The following is a 23,865-nucleotide window of genomic DNA, read 5'->3' as shown; positions in this document are numbered from 1 at the left end:
CAATAAAACCCAGCACATAAGACTGTGATACCTTTGATAGTATTTAAAGATGTTTCTCCAGATGTTAACTCGGTAAACGCGGCTGTATCCAGCACTGTGCCTGCAGTCAGACAGGCCAGCAGGTCAGGGAATCCTTCCTGTCTCTGCTTCCTTCCTGAAGCTAAATTCATAAAACAAAGCAGAGAGGGACTGTGGCAGAAGTAGAAGTAGAGAGATGAAGTCACCAGGGTCCAGCTTCCCTGTTGCCACTTCTAACCACAGACTATTTACAGTACAGTACACATGTCAGAGAAGCTCCACTTTCTGCGTTCACGCTGCATTGCTGCTGCACTGCTGCTATACTGCAACTTCACCCTACACCCCAGTCCTGAGGCTAAACCCCTCAACAGAAGACGCAAGCTGAGGGAGACAGTGAGGTGCAGACAGACAGTGTGAAGCTTGTCTAGGAAAGTCCATTCGGTGCCCCAAGGGTAACCTAATCTAATTCTTCTGGAACTGCACAGAAACGGAGGGGAGAGTAATCGCAGCTCAACTAGGGAATTATAGGTGAAGGCCCATTCACGGCTTCCCACATATGTCATATTATATTAAGGATTTGTCGTGACTGTTGAAGCTTCATCATCGATTTCATTTACCCTGAGGAATTGAGGATTTAATCTCAGCATGAATGGGTTTAACCAGGTGTGATTCCTGGCTACAGGCTGTGCTTTTCAACAAAGCTGAAGTATTTTTTATATTATACGGTCATTGGCAGGTCATTTCCAAATGATCAAAACTCATTTGTCAACATATGTTTTGAACTAATTAGACCCAGTGGGTGGACATTGCCTCCTATCGCCATGACCTCTTTGTTGTCTCACAGTTGGCTTTTAGTGCCACCTTGTGGCTGTAAAGGAGAGTACAGCATGCTGTATTGACCTGAATTACGTATTTTCTAGGAGGGGAGAAACTTATTGGTGTGTCAGCACCTGCCTAGAGCAAGCAGACACTACAAAGCTGCTATGTAGCCTACTGTAGGAGCCATTCCTCCAGACAAACACACAATTTTTCTCCAGGACACCTCAGCAAGCAAGGTGAGCTGCACACAAGAGATGAAGCATTTGGTGTTTTAGAATAATGAAAGGAATTTATATTTTCTATAATATATTTTTTATTTTCATGTCTCTTGCGAAGAATTATCATTGTTTGCAATATTATAAGCTATGAAAGCAATAGCCTTTATATTTAGTAATTTATTGTTGGGATTTTAAAATGTGTGGTTGACTCTGCTGTTTAAATGATGTCACTTATTTTGCTTTATTTATTTTCCATGCCTAACCTACTTGTAACTGAGATTTAGCTCTACGTATTGCAGCATCCTTCATAACTTGTTGTAAAGTAGCCCTGGTGTGCACATTTCACATGTTTGTGATGTTGGCCAGGCTGATCTTATTTTTAACAGATTTGATTGACGTTAAAGCTACAGTTCTCGGGCACCTTGCCAAGAATTGGCCTTTCTTTTTCCTTTATTCTGAGGCTTCCTTCTCAATAAAAGCTCCCTGCCTCCGGACGTATTCCGCTGCCGTTACGTGTCAACGGAGGCAGGCTGTGTGTTGTGGAGGCGGACTCTTATTGTGAAAGCGAGAGGAGGCCGGTACAATGCTTAGTCATGGTGAGTTACAGCTTTCCCCCCCTTCATATGTGGCGCACAGCTCGGCAGACCGCGATGGAGGAATTGAACTAGACTACGTGAGTTTCTTTTTCTACATTTTTAAGATATCAAGATTGATTTGTACAAACGGAGATGTTAGCCATTTGAAAGCGAGGCGATGTTTACCAATAGGAATATATTTAGATCCCGCTTTGGTAGCATTTTTGTGCGCGGATCGACTCCAAGCCATTACGCTACTGTCTATTATTAGGAGCCTATTTTGCTGTCAGCTCTATTTCCGAAACGTTTAACTTGTTATTCCGTGGGTCTCCGGTGCTGGTCGTGGATAAATTGAGCTCACTTTCGTCGTAAATCACAGACTTTGATCGAGACTGGTTCACTTGTATTGTCATTATTTCGGTGCATGCCGCGGCTCTAAATTATTTTGAGCAAAACAAGCGCAGAATTTATCAACGTTAGTGATTTGATTCGAGGGGGAAACGGTCCTTTGTGTGAAAGCCTGAATATGTTGGGTAGATCGCGCGGAAATCCTAGTCCATCTGGGTTTATATAAGGACTGGCTTCACTTCTGGGTCATGTTTTGGTACATCCAGTTCCACAATTCGCTCGTTGAAGAGTTCAGGATGAGTCACTGATGAAAGCTCGCTGCCAAATGTCTATGAAACATGTTCAACACTCATAGTTATGTGTTTTGCTGTAGCTCAGCCTCGTTCGCCTGTTTTCGGTCTCACAACGCCTGGGCGCTGCTGTCTGCTGTTAATATCCAATGCAAGCAACAACGCCTCTATTAAACTGTAAGAAATGCCTGAAAGTTTGGCTCGGTCGAGTTAACTCGGCTATTGTGCAATTCGTGCTGACTTGCATCCAAGGATTGTAGGCTTGGTACAGTGGTTCTCAAAGTGGGTCCTTGCAGGGCTTCCAGTTGGTCCCCGGTAAATAAGGAATAGTTTAATTGAACTATTATCCCGCTCTCCAGAGGTTAGCACTATGAGAGAGAGTAAGGATGTCTGTTTTGTACATAGGTTTCACTGTTGTTCCCACCCTGTGCTATACACAGTTAATGTAATTCTGTATCAAATCATATCCAACAACAACTATCTTCTCAGTCGGGGTCCCTTGGGACAAAATGTTATCAGATGTCAGTTTGTGGTGTAATGCCTATCTATTTGGCATGAAAAACTTGGGCTACCTCTGGGCTAGACTGCTCATCTGAAACTGAAAGCAAGTATAGCACCTTCATGTCACGCCTAAAACCGTAACAGTGTTTGTTCATCACAGGAGCTATTACAGAGAAATGTGGCGGGGCAGACTTTGAGCCAGGGACTCTCTAGGCCAGTCTGTCAGGGAGCAGTTGCCATCTGCATCTCCGAGAGAGAGTTGAGCAACATGTTGTCCCGTGGAACTATTTTACTCAGAAACCTGGAGGAGAAAAAGCACACCACTAAACAGGAATCACAGTGTGGTTCATATTACAGTGGGGCTTAAACACTGGCTAGATATGACAAGCGCTATCAGAGCCACTGTGCGTAAAGCATTACTGTCCTCAAGAAAGTCCCAGACATCATCATGAATATTTAGTTTCACTTCACCTCAACTGATTAAAGAGTAGGACACAATGACCTACTTAGTACTGCAGAGTGGGAACCGGCAAGGCCATATAACCTGGCTTATGCACTGCGTTCTCTTATCGCCGCTCCAGGTAATGATTAGTGTGTGTGCACAACTTAAGGTGCCTTGTTATATAACTCCGAGCATCCACAGCTGCTTTGTTGCTGAGTAACTCTGACTCTTCCTGATCAGAGGCGACTAGACAGACGGGTGACTGTTCTCTGCTTGTCATTGTTACGGGCGATTCATACTCTGGAAAGCGGTAGTTTGTCTGAGGGAAAAGGAAAACCAGTGGCATGGCTTTTTTTGTGGGCAGTCCAATAAGTTGTTTTCATGGTGTGCGAGTGCCTATGTCCACATATTCCCCATAAAAAAGAAGAATTCCTTTCCAAGGAATTCAGTCTGCAGATTCTCATCTCATTTTATCGTCTACTGCAGTGGATTTCTTGAAATATTCTAAATACAAGTAGCCTGTGATGCTGAGCAAAAATAATCAATAGACTAAGTTGTGGTGGCTGTCTTTGGCTATGTTGTGGTAGAATTGTTACGCGCGTGTGTGTACACCATGTGTTACTATTTGTGAGTGGATGTCAATGAGAGAGCATGATGTGTTTCGTTAGCTCTCTAGCACATACCATTCCCTCCATTTCAACCCCCAGCTGGATTGGTCACAGGACAGGGCAAAAACACTCAGTCACGCTGGCCGGCTAAATTCAGGCCTAATTTAAGTCACTCCGTCTTCCTTCATAATGCGCGTCACTCCTCTGCTCTCCCTGCATTCCCATGTGTCCCCCCCCTTTGCGCTAATAGTCTCTTCACTAGTACAAAGCTCATAGATTCGGTCCAGAGGTTTTAGGACTGGATTTAACAAGAGTCTGTTAAACTTCTCCCCACAAGTTTTCTTATCAGAGGGCACATAGTTTTAAAAAGTAAGTACTGTTTCTGAATGTGAGTCATGATGGCCAAGAGCACGTTCACCATGACTAGGAGGAAACCTTGACCCCGCTGCACTGTACCAGGAAGAATAGGCCATGGGTGTGAACAGCTCCATGGTCTAGAACACAGCGTCTCTTTGCTTAGATAAAGTTTTGCACAAGAAGTTGCCTCAGAGCTTCTTTAGCTGAGTCACCTACATATGTTGTTTCCTACAGAAGTTGTCATTTGAGATGCTTGAGATAAGATCGCATTTGTCAGCAGACACATGAATATATGAACGCATGTCACAGATATAGATGAACAGTGGCAGCGGTATATAGAAACCGTGCATAAAGCAGTAGATATGAATAACACGGCCGGTTGCAGCAGTCCGTCGAATAGTCATTTGAAAGAATGTCTGACCACTGTATGTCAACGCAAGTTCACTGTCTCTTCCTCTCTCTCTCTCTCTCCCCCTCTCTCTCTCTCTTTCTCTCCAGTTGTCAGCTGAGGCAACAGCTTCCCAGTAAACACAGCGGTGCAAACAGATTCCTTAGCGGGGCAACCTCAAGGAAGGCCTCTCCAGAGGAAGTCACTGAACACCCACTCATTCCCGAGGGCTCCGAGTTACGCTCATGACACTTTTGGCACCCGACCTTCTTTTTTTTTTTCTTTTTTTTTTCCCCTACAGAGTTGACAAGCTATCCGACTCTGCAGCCCTCAGCAGAAGTGTAGCCCTCTGAGCGGGAGCTTTAATTATTACCTCCGTTAAAATGTAGTTGTAAATCAGACGTGATCTTTTCTCCCTCTCTAGAGCAGGAAATCAATATGCAAGACTGACCTACCTAGTGCTTTTTCTCCCAGGCTTAAATGTTCGCCTCCAAATCTGTGTGTTTTATTGAGTTGCTGTGTTGAAGAGGGCCATTGAAAAATTTCGGAAACGAGACGTGAACCTCAAAAAAGATGATCAGTGAGACAAAAGACAGATGTTGCAATAGAGTCCTGTTTGTTTAGACTGATCGACGAATCTGGTGGCCAGAGTGTCGACATCCCCCTCCGCAGAGAAAAAAAAAGCTCTTCTGTTGCCAACACAAACAACTGAACTAAAACAGCAGGCAAAGGATTTCTTTGAGTCTTTTTGTTGTACCTGCTTATTCCCCCTGCCATAAAACCTGCCCCAGTCTTCGCCTTGCCCGGTTCTGTAAATTATAGTAAGAACAAAGGTAACTCTCACAGAGCCAGAGGAATCCAGAAGCGAAGATATTATTGATGCAGTAAATCGTATTGGACCCAAGTTACAATACAAACAGCCATGACTGGCAGTTGGCATAGACATCTCTAGTAGCTCCTTAATGATCACGATGGCTGGACTCAAGGACTAAACAGAGCAAGGAAATCCTCATATCTACATAAACTTTCCTTAAACTTGCACTTGTCCACACAAACAAAAACCCAGGAGGGTATTCTCTTTTGGAAAACCCTCTGCAAGTTCCTTAGCTCCAACTCTTCCCTTATTTTGCCCATGCCCTCCAGTGGAGCAAGGATGCCCCATAACACCCACCAGTGTTCTTGAGTAGGTGGACAAGGAGGAGGAGAACGGGAAGGAAATGACAGAGTGCATGACAGAATGCAAAGCGCTGGTGACGCCGTCCACGCGCAACGGCCACCGCGTCTTCAGCTACACGCTAGAGAGCCACACGGCGGCCGCCTTCGCCATCATGAACGAGCTGCGTCTGGAGCGGCAGCTGTGTGACGTGACGCTACGCGTGCGCTACAACGACCTGGAGGCGGTGGACTTCGTGGCCCACAAGGTGGTGCTGGCCTCATCCTCCCCGGTCTTCAGGGCCATGTTCACCAACGGCCTGAAGGAGTGCGGCATGGAGGTGGTGCCCATCGAGGGAATCCACCCCAGGGTGAGTCAGAAGGCGGTGTCGTCTTTTCTTTACAGACATTTCTCCTTTATTTGATAGTTGAGTCATGAGCGACCCCATCCCACTTACAGCCCATTAAACATGTTTTAGGGTCTCAGGGAACGGTACAGGAGGTATGGCCGTCTTAAAGGTGCAACGTATAGCAATTTAACATCAATAATTTATTACCACGTTAATTTTGAGACATTAGCATAGTGACCGTAAGTAATAAGACCATCTACAAGAAGATTGGCAGCCTCTACCAGCCTCTACATTGCATTTTAGTTTATGTGCCACTGGGTTGGAAATCTGCTAGATTGTTTTGCGGCACAAAGGGATATTGCTGTACCACACAAAACAGGAAGAGGGTGCTGTTCTTCCAGCACAAACTGAGCTAAAGCTTTCAGTTTCTCGCATTAGCAATTCTCTTTGCTACAGGAAGCAGAAGCGTTTATGGGAAAGGGGGTCTTAATTCTGAGAATTAGCACTAACAATACACTGGCGTGGGATAGAGGCTACCAGTCGTCTCGACCATGGTCTCATTTGTTTATGATAAACCAAGACAATTAATTTCACAGTTATACATGATGTTTAAAATGGTACATGTGGCTTAAGTTACAATATATTACAGTAAAGATGCATTTCATACAAGCTGCTCTTTTCAACATGAGATTCTACTCTTGATAATGAAATTGGCAATGGCCAGTTTACCTACAGTAAACACTTGGAAATGGCTTCATCAAAGATGATAAAACTTTGTTGAGAACAGTCAGTTTGACCTCAATAATCAAATATTTCTGAACAGTACAGCATGTATTTTCTCAGACAGCCTGGGTGTTTGACAAACACATGCACACACACATGCACACATTTACCAATCTGCCACTTGTTAGCTGAACAGATGCCAGTCAGTCCCTGGCTGGGAGTCTCACAGATAGACAAAGTGTCAGAGCCATGTCTCAGCCATGTACACTAAATAAAGATTGTGTGTGATTGCAATATAGCAGCAACTGATAAGTCTGGTTCACTGTCATGCAGACAACTCTGACAACTCAGGTCTGTACCACAGACAGCTCTGTTCCTCATTCGTGAACCACCATATGTGAAAAATATCTGGTCAAACAGTTAAATTTCTCTTCTCTGTCCCTTTCTGCCTCGATCCTGTCCCTCTATTCCTCCTCCTTTCCCTCTCCCCCATCTCTATCCATCTGCTACCCCCTCTCCTCTCCATAAATCCCTCATTTCATTCCCTCTTCTTTCCTTTTCCCTCCATTCTACCCTCTCCTTCCCTGCTATCCCTCGCCCCTCTCTCCCCTGTTCAGGTTATGGACAGACTGATAGAGTTCGCCTACACAGCCAGCATCTCTGTGGGGGAGAAGTGTGTGATCCATGTGATGAACGGCGCGGTCATGTACCAGATCGACAGTGTGGTCAAGGCCTGCTGTGACTTTCTGGTCCAGCAGCTTGACCCCAGCAACGCCATCGGCATCGCCAACTTTGCCGAGCAGATTGGCTGCACAGAGCTCCACCAGAAGGCCCGCGAGTACATCTACATGAACTTCAGCCAGGTAAAGTTTAAGCAGGATCACTAATGAAAGGTCGCAGGATCGCAAAGTACACATGCAGTGTTAATTAAGGTGGTATTGAGAGGGCAGTAGTCAAGAGAACTACATGAAACTTAGCCACGGACCTGTTGTGATATGCAGAGAGCTACTTATTCTAGCCACATAATTGTTAATGGATGGATGGTTTTGTTTGTACCATTCATTGACTTTCCCCTACTGTCATATATATAGGAGTTCAAGAGCCATCAGCCTTGGTTACGTGGTTTTGTGTAGTCTGAAACAACACATTGGTTTCACCTACTGTAATTTGGGGACAATGACTCTTATTCAAAAGGTTAGCATTTGAGCAGATTGAGTACAGGTCATCTAATCTAAAACTGATCTGGATGAACCCATCTTATCTTTGAGTTTCACTGTTAAGGCAGTTGCACATTCTATAGATAAATTCATCTGTGTGGTGCCAGCTCATAACTGAAAAAAAAGAAACAGAAATTGACTGTTTTCAGTCATTTTTGTGCCACGGCACTTGGGCGACTTTTCTGCTTCAGACCTGCAAACAATTGCCCTAGTTGTGCTAGTCAAGTATGTCTGCTATGAGTCATGGTATGAGTAGTATGTGGGTTAGCATCTTGGGGTTTACCTGTGCTTGAAGCAACTTAAATGGAAGTCAGTAGATACCATGTGGCACGGTAGAGATAAGATGACACTTTATTGATCCCTGTGGAGAAAGGTAGGTAGGTCAGAGTACTGAGGTAAAAAGTGAATCACATCAATTCTCGCCATGGATCAGTAGGAGAAACATATAAATAGAAACGTCACTGACACATTCAGTTCTTCATTATTTACTCATGATGATGAAATTCATCATCATGAGTAAAATTTCCTGGAATGAATTATGGTCTTCCAGTATACGCTTTTATTGAAAGAGTTAAGCTGAATGCAAATGCAAACCTATGTCATATTAATCATAAATAACAACAGAATATGCTATACTGTTTGATTAGACTTGGTTTAAAACTTTTAGCTACTTTCATGGCAGGACGCCAGTTTGTCTGGGTAGTCAGTCTGGGTCCCAGTGTAAATGAGCCTTCTCTTTTTACTGTATTGTCTTCCAAATAATCTTGAAATTTGACCTGAGTCTGAGTGACCTGAGTGACTTCTTTTTGGCAAGGGTTTGTCTAAACAAAGTGTCCTCCTGTTTTTGCTGTGTTTGATCGGATGTACCACGGTTACTTCTGTGACTTTTTCTAGAGATTTACCAAATGTTTGTTGTTTTCATGACTTGTAGACATTTGTTTTGATTCTTTCTCTATATAATTGAAATGGAGCACAACAATTGTCTTCAACAAATCTTTATTAAAAGTTTCCATTCCTGCTCCCGCTCCCAGGTGGCGACCCAGGAGGAGTTCTTCAACCTGTCCCACTGCCAGCTGGTGACCCTCATCAGCCGCGATGAGCTCAACGTGCGCTGCGAGTCCGAGGTCTTCCAGGCGTGCGTGGCCTGGGTGCGCTACGACCGCGAGAACCGGCGGCCGTACGTCCAGGCCTTACTGCAGGCTGTCCGCTGCCATTCCCTCACCCCCAACTTCCTGCAGGCTCAGCTCCAGTCTCTGGAATGGGACCCCCAGTGTAAAGACTACCTGGCCCAGATCTTCCAAGACCTCACCCTCCACAAGCCCACCAAAGTCAACTCCTGCCGGACCCCTAAGGTGCCGCAGCTCATCTACACGGCGGGGGGCTATTTCCGTCAGTCGCTCAGCTACCTGGAGGCGTATAACCCCTGTACTGGAGCCTGGCTGAGGCTAGCCGACCTGCAGGTGCCCCGGAGCGGCCTGGCCGCCTGTGTGATCAGTGGACTTTTCTATGCAGTTGGGGGAAGAAACAACGCTCCTGACGGCAACATGGACTCTAACACCTTGGACTGCTACAATCCCATGAACAACTGCTGGCTGCCCTGTGCACCGATGAGCGTGCCAAGGAACCGTATCGGCATTGGTGTCATCGACGGCATGATCTATGCAGTGGGCGGGTCACACGGGTGTATTCATCACAACAGTGTTGAAAGGTGAGTGAATCAGCAGTGGTTACAACTTTCAATGTGTTGCAAGTGGAATTTGGTTTGTCCTAGGTTGTTCTTAAAGTCCAATAAACTGGGATCAACTGAATATTTCAATAAATTGTAATGTGTATTGGTGGTTTGGCTTAGATTATCAATTGGATAATAAACAACCAATCGGGATATCTGACTAAAGGCAGTAGAGGTAATAAAGCTTATGCTCTGGTCTGTTTATTGTATTTGAGCAGTAAGTGCCCGGAGTGCAGGGATCAGGTAATTTCCTCTATCAATCTCCCCTGGAAATTAATTCGTTTTGCGAAACATTTTGTTCCACTTCCTATTAATATATTTTTAGATCACAGTCCGCTACAATGAGGAAGTCTTAACCTCCAGGGAAGATTTTTTGTGTTCTAAAACTAAACACCACATGAGGTGAGTGCTAAAAATAGAAGGGGAAAAAGTTCCCTTAGAATAATTGATCACATCCACTCCAGAAAGCACATCCTAACACTGTTCCTTCACCAAATCACAAAGAATTTAAGCTGTTTACCTTCTGTTCAGCTGTTATGTGTCTTTTTGTCTTGTAAGAAAAAATAAAAAATACTTGAGTAAACTGCCCACCCTCCTTAAAGAGTAATAATAAACAATTCCATTGAAAAAAAAAAAAATGCTGATTTCTTTTAACACCCAGGTTATTAGCAATTCATCATCTTAAAAGTGCATTTTTGTTTGTTCGGCTGCTTCTCGACAGTTATTGGCTAGACAGTGAGCCAGCAACAGCATAAATTTTAGTGGACAATAAAACGAGCATTAAACGCCCAGCCCATCAACATGTCCCACCAACAAGTGTTTAATGTGTTTGTCCTGAACCACAGGCACAACTCAGGCCTAGAGAGGCACCGGTGACAAATGATGAACGTTAACTGGACAAACAAAATTGTCTGCAGAAAGAGCAAAATGCTTAACCTGTCAAATTGTCTGTAACACAGTGTATTACATTAATAGTCTATTGAGAATTCAGTGCCTAAAAGTCATACAAGCAGTGGGTTTTTGTATCGGTCGTACTCCTCGGCTGTGACGCAGGCGGGGGGCGATGACAAATGACAAATATTAACCGGGCAAACAAAGCTGTCTGTAGAAAGGGCATATGCCTAACCTGTCAGAATGTCAGCCTAATATTTCAGAATAAAAATTGATTGTGTCAGTTTAGCAGACTAGGGACACTGAAAGCGGACTCTAATGGATTCGTGCCGGTCCTCCCTCCGCAGGTATGATCCAGAGAGGGACCAGTGGCAGCTGGTAGCGCCCATGCTGACGCGGCGGATCGGCGTGGGGGTGGCCGTCATCAACCGGCTGCTGTACGCCGTGGGGGGGTTCGACGGGATCCACCGGCTCAGCTCCTCTGAGTGCTACAACCCCGAGAGGGACGAGTGGAGGACCATGGCCGCCATGAACACCGTCCGCTCTGGAGCAGGTGAGTGTCTCCAAAAGAATAAAGTCGACTTTTCAGGAATTAAGAGAAACAACCTTATTTTCATATTGACAGCCATGCATTTTTTTTTAACAATAATACAATGGGGCTTTGGACAGAATTTGTGAGTCCTGGGGTCATGAAAGTTAGACAGCCCATAAATGGCGGTATATAGCTTCAATTCAAGTTAAATCTATGTTTTCCTTGACCTTACCCTTGGATTTTTTTCTAGTGAGATCACACCAACCAATACCAAACAGGAGGAGAGATGGAGTGTATTAGCCTTATCATCCATACAAAAACAAGCAATATGCATTTCTTATTCTGTCACAATAAATAAAAACTGATGCCCACTCTATTAAAAGAAATTATGGAAATGTCATCATAGATGCATTTATCTATAGGTAGTGGTAGTTGAGGAGGTGGTTGTACTGAAGTTAAGGAAGAGTATACTTATATAAATTAGTTGTATCAAGGTATTTCTAATTTGTAAACTTCTTTTCTAATCTTGTTTTATTAGTTTTATTGTTGTGAATGTGTATCATGGAATTCATTTATAGATTATCTTCAGACTATACAGCACTCTGCACGACCTCCACCTCCTCCTGAACATCTGTGTAAATGACAGGCCATTGTAACAAGATATTTGAAAACTATTTCAGGTATTTTAAACTACTTCAGATACTTACTTGCTTTTGACCCCTTCCATCTCCCTCCAGGTGTGTGCGCGCTGGGGAACCGCATCTACGTGATGGGCGGCTACGACGGCACCAACCAGCTGAACACAGTGGAGCGCTACGACGTGGAGACGGATACCTGGAGCTTTGCTGCCTCCATGAGGCACCGGCGCAGCGCTCTGGGAGTCACCACACACCACGGACGCATCTATGTGCTGGGTGAGTAGCTGGGATATGCAAAAAAAAGAACCTCATGCAACATTGTTTGCTGCAAGTTGTTTTTTTAATGCATGCAGGTACTAGACCTTCATCATGAAGGGAAACGCAAAGAAACCACTAGTAGGCTCACACACTGACATGGTGATACATCCCACTCCAGCTGGTCTCATTGATCTAACACCTGTCTATATACAGTATTTACACAGTTAACAGCCCTATGATTTAACCTGCACCTGTTGTTGTTTCCCTGAGAGTAAACAGCTATTTTCTCTGATGTTCAAAGAACTTTGCAGTGATTACAAGGTGAAGTGGGCTTATGTATTAATAAACACCTGTCTCTATTCAGTATTCACCCATTATTCACCCAAAAAAGAAAAAAAGCTATATGGATCCATTACATGGGGGTTGCTATTAATACATAGTTAAATAATATTATGTAACCAGTATTTATCTGTAATATATATTCCATTATTTATTTAGAGGAGGTCAGTATAATTACAGAATTGAAGGACCCTATGATTTAACCAACACTTGCCAATACAGCTGCAACATCTGTTTCTGGAAGTAAATTTAACATTCATTTTCCCATAGGGAATATGATTATTAGCTATAACGTTGACTAATAAGGTGTAAGGTAGATTTACAATGAAACGACTATACATGCTCCTGTAGAAGCCGTCAGTCAGTCTGATTTCAACTTCATTGTTAAGGAATCGTGTTCCCTGTGAAATATTACACTACCCACAAGCTTTAGTGAGTTCCCACCAAGAGAGACATCAGAGAGGTTGCTGTTACCATAGAAACAACACCTGTTACAAAGTTACGTGTAGTTGGTAGGAAGAAGAGAGTGAGGTAACGTTAGTTGGCTAGCAAAGTATCGGTGATTGAAGCCGCTCCAACATGGTTGTTGTCAGACATGATGCCATCAGGGAAAATCAGGGGAAGGGAATCAATGACATCACTCAGAATGCTCTATGGGATGAGTAGTTCATTCCCTCTTAAAGTCTTGCGCCCTTTCTTTGTTTTCCATGTTTTTTCTGAATCTATTGTTAAAAGCTTCTATTGTTAACAGATTTATGTTTCAGCTCTATAATCAGCATGCACCATTAATGAACTAAACAGGAAATAAACAGGAGTACTGTATATTCATAGGCTAAAACATCTATGGTATGTTGACAGGAGGTTACGATGGCAACACTTTCCTGGACAGCGTGGAGTGTTACGACCCAGAGACGGACACGTGGTCAGAGGTGACGCGCATGACGTCGGGCCGGAGCGGCGTGGGTGTGGCCGTCACCATGGAGCCCTGCCAGAAAGAACTGTCTCAGTGTCAGAAAGCGGAGAGGGAGAGCGGCACGGCGTCACCGGCCTTCCACTCGACCACCTCCGGCTTCGGCTCTCACCACATCCCGCGGCACAACGAGCCCTTCGGCAAGGGCACCTGAGACCTGGACCCCCCCTCCGCTCTGAGCTCTCTCTTCTGTCTTCCATAATAAAAAAAATGGCTCCTCCCAGTTGAGAAGAAACAGGCGTACTGAAACACTCAAAGCTGCCTCTTTGATTCTCCAGCTGATATTTGATTTGAGTGAGGAGTTAAAAAACAAATCCCTAACACTTTATTTGGATAGTCCAATGTTGATACTCTACTATCAGGTGACAAAAAGTAAATGTTCAACAGAGTCACTTGCCTATTTGCTGCATCTCTGCAGACTATGTAACTCTAACACTGAACCCATTTCTAACCCTAACCCTAAGATTAACCCTAACCCAGACATTGAATATCTATGGACTACTTTTCAGTACACTTTTTACCGACTCATCATTGCCATTTGATGGTAAGTTGAGTATCAGCACTGGACTATCCAAATATAATGTGACCACAAAAATCTTTCAGTTCAGTTCCCAAGATCTGGACTTTGAATTGTGATCGGTCAAATCAGACAGACCTCTGATCAGTCCACCTTCTGGCATTTGAAGTCCCCGATCGGACCAACATCTCCCGGGTTTAACCCACGGGAGAGAAGGGCTGTACACTGAAAATGGCCGTTTCTTGGCCTAGGGCTGCTCGAAGAGCAGTCAGGGGCTCTTTTTCTACTTCAAGACCAGCCTGTGCAGAACAGCTAAATCTACGCGGGGAGAAACATATTTCAAATAGATCCATTGTTTAAAAAAAACACAAAAGGAGAGAAGAAAAAGTAGCATTTGTCAGTATAAGGCAGTAGAGTTCAAAGTGCCATTACCATGCCTGTAGGCGTTAACTGTCGTCAGTATATTCTCTCAAGGTGCTTGAGTCGGAAAGGCACAAATTGAGGCGCAGTGTGGTGTGTAGGAATTGGCCAAGTTGACCCAGACGGCCACAAGATGAAGCTTAGACTTCAACACAATGTCTAAAATTCAGATATAATCAGAGAAAAGCAGGTGAATTCGATCTGAAAGTGTTGAATAGGTTTTAGCAAAATGGTGAGCGTCGCCTCTTGTGAATCGGAGCGGGTTCTGATGGATCGCTGTATGTGGAGTGCCAAGAGAACAGAGGAACAGGTTTTGACTATGTTTTAGAGGAAAGGGAATACTGTAGCATTTAGAAACTTATGATTCAAGACATCTCACTGAATGTGTTTTTTTTTTTTAAAACACTAATCACTGAAATCGCTCAGAACCTCCCCTACAGTCGACATTTGGTTTTCACGTCCGCCAGACCTCAAAAACACAAGTGACCATGTTTGTGCATTAGTGTTCAAATATTGTAATGAAAGAAAAAAAAATTGCTTAAAGAAATGTATTTGTAACAGCAATTTAAGCTACAAAGGTTTTTTAAGTGATGTTTTGTACATTGATATTCTAAGAAGTCTTGTACAGAATTTAAGAGCTCAGTTTTTTATTTATTTGTTCTGGTCCTCTTGTTTTCTTCCTCTAAACTGACATCGACTTTGTATTGAATTTGACTCTGGTGTTGTGTTTCTGACTAACTAGCATGCATTGTAACTAATTAGGAATGCCTGTGAATGCTAATTTTGAATGTTTGTAAAAAGTTTGCTTCAGTTTGAAAGGGACGACTTTTCCTGTCCGTCAGTAGTTGGAATGGAAATTAGAATATTTAAGGTCTGCTTTGTAAATTTTTTTCAGCAAACAATACCCTGTACAAAAATACATTGTAAAGTAAAAGTATATGTTTATTGTACCACCGTGGTCATGTCTTGATTTCCCTTTGTGAGCAGAAATTTGATGCAATGTAGACATTAATCTAAAAAAAAAACCCATTTTAGATAAATACTTACCATATTAACCCCATGAACCTGGAGACAATATCTGCACACTCTAAACCTCTCTAATCACTTCTCCTTTCTCCTTCACATACACACACACACACACACACCCTCTCTCACTCTATGGTTCACTGACATTACACCCCCACTGGGTTCTCTTTCACCAGAGTGAAGTATCAGAGAGACCCAGACACAAAGGTCTCACACATGCTTAAAACACACCCAGAAGCATACATGCATATGGCAGACACCCCACTTCTATGATGTGGCTATGGGGCCCCTCAAGGGCCAGTGTTTGGAGATGACACCAGAGACAGCTGCGCCCTCCACACATGAACATGAGCACACACACACACACACAAAACCACCCATTCATATGAATCTACGTGAGCACATCTGCTTTATTATTAATGGATGTGGCTAAAAGCGTTAATATGTATTTTAGTATGAAGCAAGGGTCTAGCTACTGAAACATGGGTAATACATTAAAATGTATGCACGTTTTCAGAGCGACATGCCACTAGATGGTGTCAAATCCCCTTTTAAATTGAACACAGCCTTTGTGTCAATAATATTACTAATAAATAATATAATAAATACAATATTACCGACTTCAGTTCCATTTGAGATAGCCTAGAAGTAGAGATAGATAGAAGTAAAGTCAAACTTTACTTGGATGTTTTGTCATAATTACGGTCTTACACATATCTCATAAAACTAGACCCAGCAAGTCTTACAAACGTGTTATTAATATAATCGGCCACCCATGATAGTTGTTGACACATCTCATTTCCTTGCTGAATCTGGCAGATGGATGTGATGGAGCGGCTGGCAAACCATCATTATCCAAAAGGAAAACTTCCCTGTTTGTGTTGGCTTACTTCAGTGAAAACATAATCTGTGGTGCCAGATAATAATAAAATACAGCGGCCCTCAAGAAAGAAGATTAACACTGAAAGCGACAGGAAAACTGCATTTTGATGTTTTAATATATGTCTCCTTAGGAAAAGAAAAAATACTGTAATCCTTTAATACATTACAGACCAAGCTTGTACAAATAGCACAGCAAATCATATAGGAGTCCCTGGAGGAATATTATAGCCAAGTCAACATTAGGGTTATTATGCCCTAACCCTAACAGAAAATCAGTATAATATTCACTATAAGGACTCAGAGTGGGTTCAAGGTGCTCAGTAGTGAGTTTAAAGTGACCTCGCACTGTATGGTATTTTATCTCCTGGTATCACTATAATATTCCCAAAGGATATATTATTATAGTAGCTGCTAGCCTACTACTATGCCACTACTGTGACATTTGTAGCAGGCTCTCCCTCTAAAGGTCGTTATAGGATTACTGTATCTCTTTTTGGATGAACATGAAGGACGAGCAAAAAGTCTCTGTCAAGCATAAGAATCCCTGTTGTCGGCTGAAAGACTTTTCCGCCCCAATATACAAATTAGTTTGAACTTGATGCGTCAAGCCAGCAGATACAGCACGATAAGACAGGAAGTTAGAGTGTTGCCTAGCAGTACTAGTAGCAGTAGTATAGTTGCGTAGAATTTATATAGGGCCTAGTACATATCAAAACAGAGTAACAGTGTTCTACAAGAAAAAAAAATAGGCCTAAAGAATAAAATACAAAAGGGAAAATGCACAAAATAATTAAAAGCTTGAAATATATGGCTATGAGTAGCTGTGAAAAGGGCATTTCGGGATTTCGGGAGAAAAAAAATATGTGTCTTTTTCATTTATTGCAGATTCCGTTTTGGATATGGTCTTTATATTCTTTTTGGTAGGCTACTTTGTATTACTCAAAAAGCGTTGCAACAGGTTCGTCGATTTTATTTTTATTTTGAAAATCCTGCCCGGAAATGTTGTGTTCATTCTGTGTTGCTTAACACGATTGCCTCTTTAAAGGCAAAAAAAAAAAGGCTCCTGAGCGCTCCAGTTGATCCTGCTCGGACGCAGGTAAGTCGACTTCACCTGTAAAAGACTGAATCAGGTAGCCTACACAGCAGGCTCATATTTTAGGGACAAACTGGAAACATTTCCACGACATTAAGTTTAGATTGTTCTGTGGAATAAATGTTTTTGAAGTTTCTTGATCTGCTGCAATGATTTTCTCGATTTCTTAACCCGCCTGTGTGAGGTTTCATTTTCAAACAACTGACATCAGGAACTAAATAATAATAATTGTTCTTATTTGGATGCAGTGGCATTTGCAAATGTAGTGCGCATTAGTAAAGCTCTTTACCCCCATAATAATACTCAAGATAATGTCACCTCCCTATCTCTTCCCTGAGTCGTTCTTGTCTTTTTTGTTTCCAGACATTGTTGTCAAACTAGTTTATCCACTTTGAATACCCATACAGTGCAGAGGCAGATCATTCGTGTGTTCATGCAAGGCCCATAGATACATCCAGCTATTTATCCACCTAAGTACAACTGTGTTTTTGTGTCCTATACCTTTCAAACTTCTGACAAGTTGTTAAGAAACTGGACCTTGTTTCATCCAGCCTATTTGAGCCTCTCTTCTCTCCTCTCACTCTCAGTCACTGCTTGCCTTTCCATCATCAGTCTGGAGCAGCAGCCAGGATGATCCCAGTGGGTGAATTCAGAAACTTTGCCACAGAACAGAATCCACAGTTTCGGGTCCTGAAGCCGTGGTGGGACGTTTTCTCGGAGTACCTATGCATTGCCATGCTTATGATTGGAGTCTTTGGGTGCACCTTGCAGGTGAGGCGGCCTACAAACCAACCACTTTGTGATCATAAGCTCTTAAATCCTCAAATGTTAGGGTATGGGTGGAAATGGATTTAGCGACATCACTATTACCAGCCTAGTTGACGAGGGTGAAACATTCGCATCATTTGTAACTATTATGGCATGTCTGACTAACCTGTTGAGGGAGCAATGCTTTGTTCACAAACCCCCGCTTTGTCTAAATCTGGTGGCACATACCACAACAATTCCTACATTATCTGACCTCCAAGTAAAAAAAAACAGAGACAGTGTAACCGAACTAACCTTTGTCTCTCCTGACCCACTTACTGTGGATTCAAATCACTAACTTTCTGCTTAATGTGTCTCTCATCACCTGCTTATCATTACTGTGTCATATTAACTGAATCTAAAATAGAGCAGAAACAAAGAAATTAATACGTAAAAAGTGATAACTTGCAAGTTCCACTACTTGTTTTTTACATTGTCTCTCTGTAGACCAGGAGATAAGTGTATAGGTGGTGCTTTAAAAAAAAAAAACAATAGGGACAGTCAGTTCTCCTCAACAATTCTTCTTAAGAGACAGTAGTATTGACAAGAGAAGTACAGAACAGAGGAAACATTGAAGACAGCAGAAACATTTGTGCACCCAGAGGCGGCTGTCTAAACCACTACACCATCTAGGCACTACTTAGACTGGAGGCAGACAGACCAGACTCAAGGAAAAAGGTTGGAGAGAAGAATAAAGATGTAAACTGCAAGACACCCCCTAAAAAACACCAAGGCACCATGTGTTGGTGTAAGAAAAGCTGGAAAATTATTTTATAAATAGTAACATCTGACTTTAAAGCCATGCAAGATCTAGATTAGAATTCTTCTACTTTTCTTTTCAAATAATATCATCTCTCCGTTTTAGTCAAAGTAACTTAAAAGCATTATGTTTTAGCAGCTGTTTAAAATGCATTAAAAACTAACCACTAGTCGAGTTAAGGTACTTGAGCAAAGTTTAGTAATATATAAAATATAACAATAAGTTGTAATATATAGTTAAAAATGTAGAGATGTTACAACTTTTGGAGTATGTTTTCTGTACTTTTAGTTTTACTTGACTATATTTTAAATGCTTACTCCTACTTTAACCTAAGTTTTATTTTTAGAAAGAGTAGTGAATGCAAGGAGATCTAGCAGCATCTTAATCTCACTTAATCTGCCATAAATGGCACTATTGCCTTGCAGCTGCTGATATGAGATGAAAAGGAACCATCCCCAAATTATTTGAATTGCTACATTGAGTCAGTCCATTAAGTTTTGGAGGGAAGGTTCAGGAACATGCAGAGAATCGTAATGTTTTTCATTCAAAAGTAACCCCACACTCACATTCACTAAAGTAATTTTCTAGACAAAAACTGAATGAGCCATACTTTGATTTGAGTGAAATAGTTTAGGACTGACTGCCTTGTATTGGTGTACGTAGCAAAATGCACTGTCATGTATTCCTAATAATTTCCATGCCTAGTTTCCACATACAGTAGTTCATTCATTCATTCATTCATTCATTCAACTTCCACAGCTCACCCAAGACAAGATCTCCTGTCTGCCCAGCCACTTCTCCAGCCCGACCCCTGAGGCGATCGACTGCAGCCACATCCGGGGCTACGGGGAGAACGAGACGTGGGAACACTCACTGGTCAAACCTGCCAGCCCCATCATCCGGGAGGTGTTTGGCCGCAAGAACAACCTGGACATCCACCAGTATGTGTTTGTCAACCACTATTGCTATGAGAGGGCTGTACATTGGTATGGCAAGTATTTCCCATACCTCGTTGTCATCCACACTATGATCTTCATGGTAGCCAGCAGCTTCTGGTTCAAGTTCCCAGGGACCTCTTCTAAAATTGAGCTCTTTGTCACCATCCTTGGGAAGTGCTTTGATTCCCCCTGGACCACGAGGGCCCTGAGTGAGGTTTCTGAGGAAAGAGGAGAGGAGAAGTTGGTTATTTTGAGGAGGAACACCATGTCAAAGTCTGCCCCAGATGGACCAGCAGCAGAAGAGGAAACTGTAGGGCTTCTTAGGTCTTCCTCTGTCAAGTCCAATCCAGACAAGAAGAATCCAGAGCCTCAGCCAGCCCCCTCAGTGCTGGATAAGAAGGAGGGAGAGCAGGCCAAGGCTTTGTTTGAGAAGGTGAAGAAGTTCAGAACTCATGTGGAGGAGGCAGACCTCCTCTATGTCATGTATGTGCTACAGACATCCCTCAAAGTCTTCAAGTTCCTTTTAATCACCATCTACAGTGCAGCCCTGGTTCCTAACATTGAGATTGTAGTGCGCTGTTCTGTTCCTCCTGAATTGACTGGTTTTGATATCTATTGCTGTAACCACAACAAGGCCCATCTTTTCTCTAAGCTGGCCTACTGCTATATCTGCTTTGTGGGAGTGTATGGACTTCTATGCATCTACACCCTCTACTGGCTATTCCATCGCCCTCTGAAAGAGTACTCCTTTGAGCAAGTGAGACTGGAGACAGGTATTAATGACATACCGGATGTGAAGAACGACTTTGCATTCCTCCTCCACCTCAGTGACCAATATGATGCTCTGTACTCAAAAAGATTTGCTGTCTTTCTATCTGAGGTCAGTGAGAGCCGTCTCCGCCAGGTCAACCTCAACCATGAGTGGACCGCCAAAAAGCTGCGCGCCCGTCTTGCTAAGAACTCCAGTGACCGGCTGGAGCTCCACCTGTTAATGCTGCCGGGGCTCCCGGACACTGTCTTTGAGATTGCAGAGGTGGAATCGCTCAAACTGGAGCTCCTTACTAATGTCACTATCTCAGGTAGTGTGGCACAGCTAGCTTCTCTTCAGGAGTTAGCACTGATCCACTGCCCCGCCAAGCTCCAGCTAGCTGCAATGACCCACCTCAAGGAACATTTAAAAGTCTTGCGTCTGGCGTTTGAGAGTTTAGAACAGGTGCCTGTGTGGATGTACACCCTACATGGCATGGAAGAGCTACATCTGAGTGGTCCTCTAACCAATGAGGTATCCCGAAGCGCCACTCTGGACTCCCTGAAGGACCTTAAAGCTCTGAGAGTCCTCACTCTCCGCAGCAACCTTACTAAGATCCCACCCAGCGTAGGGGATGTGGCATTCCAGCTGCAGCGGTTGTGTATCTATAATGAAGGTGGCAAGCTCCAAGCTTTTAGCAGCCTGAAGAAGTTAACCAACCTAGTCTCGTTGGAGTTAGTGGGCTGTGACCTGGAGCGTATCCCGAGTGCTGTCTTCAGCCTTTCTAACCTCCAGGAGTTGGACCTGAAGGAGAACAAGCTGACCACTGTGGAGGAGATCCTGAGCTTACAGCACTGTCGCCGTTTGGTGACACTCCGGCTGTGGCACAACGCCATCACCTACATCCCCGAGCATATCAGCAAACTGCACTCCCTGGAGACGCTGGACATTAGCTGGAACAAGCTCCGAAAGCTGCCTTCCAGGATGTTCTACTGCACCAAGCTTAGGCACCTGGATGTGTCCCACAACCAGATGACCTCCCTCCCTCCTGAGGTGGGCATCCTGCAGAGCCTCCAGTTCTTCTCTGCAGCTTACAACTCCTTAGAGACACTGCCAGAGGAGCTGTTCTCCTGTAAAAGGCTAAAGATTTTGGCTCTTGGAAACAATCGCCTGTCTTCCCTTAACCCCAGAGTGGCCAACCTGGCCCAGCTAGTCCGCCTAGAGGTCAAGGGGAACCGCCTGGAGTCTCTACCGCTGGAGATAGGGGACTGTCCCGCGCTGAATCTCAGTGGGGTGGTAGTAGAGGACAGCCTGGTGGATCAGCTGCCATCAGATGTACGAAACAGAATGACTGACAGATGATTTAGAAGAGCTAAGAGTTGGCATTACCATTTTTTTATTTTTTTTTTTGTAATGTAGTGGTCTGTGGTGTTCGGACTTGCATGGATGGCACAGAATGTGTCAAGAGTAGCAGTCCATGCCATTAGGGGACATTTTTCATACAATACACAAGGGAAACCATAACCAAAACCATCACTGAACATAAAAGGATAAGCAAACACTTAAGACTTGAGATATGAACAATTTTGAGTAAACGGTTTGTTTTGTCTTATTTAAAATCAGTCATCATACAATGTGTGGTCAAATCAGTGTAATGCGTGAATGATCTACTTGCACATTTTTATTTGAAAATATTGTATACACGTTTTAATCTAAATATGTTTTTTTAAACATTTTTCTATGTAAATGGATACTGTGTAAATACTTTCCTACATTTGTTTTTACTGAAACTGGATTTCTATGCAACTGGTTTTACGGTTTGAGGAAGGGGAGGACAGATCATATAGTCATGTGAAGTTTGCCAGAAAAGACTGATGAAATGGGCTTCAGGTTCCTGTTATGCTGAGTTGGACAGCCGGTTTCTGTTTGTCTGTCTGCAAGATATCTAAAAAAGTTATAAATGGAGTTGCACAAAACAAGGAAGAATTGATTAACTTTTCACACCAATTGGCCAAAGATGGGTGTGGCTTCTCACTAAAAAACATATAACTTCAAAACAGATTCACATAACACCATCAAACTTTGTGTACCTATCAGCAGACATAAGAAGACGCACTGGAGAGCGGTTTAGACATATCTGCCCTGCCAATTTTTGGTAGAAGGGCAGCCCTAAAGGCCACAGAACAGCTATAGAGCTGATTGGCCATGTGGTTTTGTGATAATCGGCTTAAAAGTGGCTAGAATTTGAACAGACATGTCTCATGACCCATTTCAGGTCCCATCATGAAAATGTGTGTATCTTCTGATGTGAAACAAGTTGGTAATGGGGTATGGAAGAAATTATTAACTTTTGGTGAAAATCCAACATATAGAACTGGCATATATTGACAATTGCATAGCATTGGTGGATGTATGCACTCTTTGTGAATTTTTCAGGGCAAGAGGGGATGGGTTACTATCCTGTATCCTGTTCAACAGGTTTATAGAGCATGAACAACTGTTTCCTACAGCGCAGTGGCTCATGTTGCTGCCTTTCAATAGAAGCACAATGGGTGTTCATCTCTCTCTTCACATATTCATTCAAATGGAGGGAAGCCTGAATTCATACATGGGATTATGAATCAGATGAAAGTAAATATGATATTCAGTGTGCATAACAGAATACAGTAAGCAATGTTTTTCTGAAAGAAAAAACTGAAAAAGTGAAAGCTGCTGTCTTTGAAATGCCTTTTAGATGAATATTATGTTGAGTACATGACTGTGGTGGGTAATGTATTGTTCCCTTTTACCATTTTTCAACACACTACACAAATATCGATGGGAAGATTACTGCTTCTCTTTTTTTTCTATTTACTACCTCGTCAGCACAATTCACTATTTACAATTAGATATGGGAAAATCAGGATGTGATATCCAGAGAATACTGTTAATGAATCTGGCTGTAATATAATAGTAAGAAGTAAAGGTACCAAAAACATTTGAACACACATTGGCCTGTTCAATAACATTATCAAACACTTGAGCAAATAACAGAGTGCTTTATGAACGATGCCCATTGAAACAAGGAAATAAAAACAATTTGAACTTTTTCTGGTGCCACATTGGGTGTCAGTGTAGTTACTCATGCTTAGAGACCTATTTACACGTGGCTGTTCATTACCTTATACTAGGCAATCTCTTTCAGATACTGTCTCCCTCCCTCTCTCTCTCTCTCTCTCTCTCTGTTTCTCTCTCTCACACAAACACACAAATGCACACTTGCTTTCCCTCTTTATCTTGTCTTTCTCTTTTTCTTTCTCCCTGTTCCTGTG

The 23,865-nt window shown here is 42.9% G+C and overlaps 2 protein-coding genes across 2 annotated transcripts; both read left to right on the top strand.

Moving 5' to 3' along the window:
- The first annotated feature begins 1,680 nt into the window (after nucleotides 1-1,680).
- Nucleotides 1,681-15,216, top strand: LOC139660888 (kelch-like ECH-associated protein 1B). The gene is made up of 7 exons (XM_071539157.1): nucleotides 1,681-1,728; nucleotides 4,675-6,087; nucleotides 7,407-7,652; nucleotides 9,038-9,714; nucleotides 10,974-11,179; nucleotides 11,896-12,072; nucleotides 13,252-15,216. The coding sequence occupies exons 2-7, from the start codon at nucleotides 5,782-5,784 to the stop codon at nucleotides 13,515-13,517; spliced, it is 1,878 nt and encodes a 625-aa protein (XP_071395258.1). The 5' UTR covers nucleotides 1,681-1,728; nucleotides 4,675-5,781; the 3' UTR covers nucleotides 13,518-15,216.
- A 2,072-nt stretch (nucleotides 15,217-17,288) lies between these two features.
- On the top strand, nucleotides 17,289-23,646 carry LOC139660881 (volume-regulated anion channel subunit LRRC8E-like). Its single transcript, XM_071539146.1, has 3 exons — nucleotides 17,289-17,304; nucleotides 17,889-18,072; nucleotides 19,628-23,646. The coding sequence occupies exons 2-3, from the start codon at nucleotides 17,932-17,934 to the stop codon at nucleotides 21,914-21,916; spliced, it is 2,430 nt and encodes an 809-aa protein (XP_071395247.1). The 5' UTR covers nucleotides 17,289-17,304; nucleotides 17,889-17,931; the 3' UTR covers nucleotides 21,917-23,646.
- Nucleotides 23,647-23,865: the final 219 nt, after the last annotated feature.

The sequence above is a fragment of the Centroberyx affinis genome, unplaced genomic scaffold (genome assembly GCF_046629955.1).
Source record: "Centroberyx affinis isolate AG114_WGS23_722 - 3 ecotype Tasmania unplaced genomic scaffold, CSIRO-AGI_Caff_v1 ptg003413l_1, whole genome shotgun sequence".
NCBI lineage: Eukaryota > Metazoa > Chordata > Actinopteri > Beryciformes > Berycidae > Centroberyx > Centroberyx affinis.
This window is presented reverse-complemented; position numbering and strand designations above follow the sequence as displayed.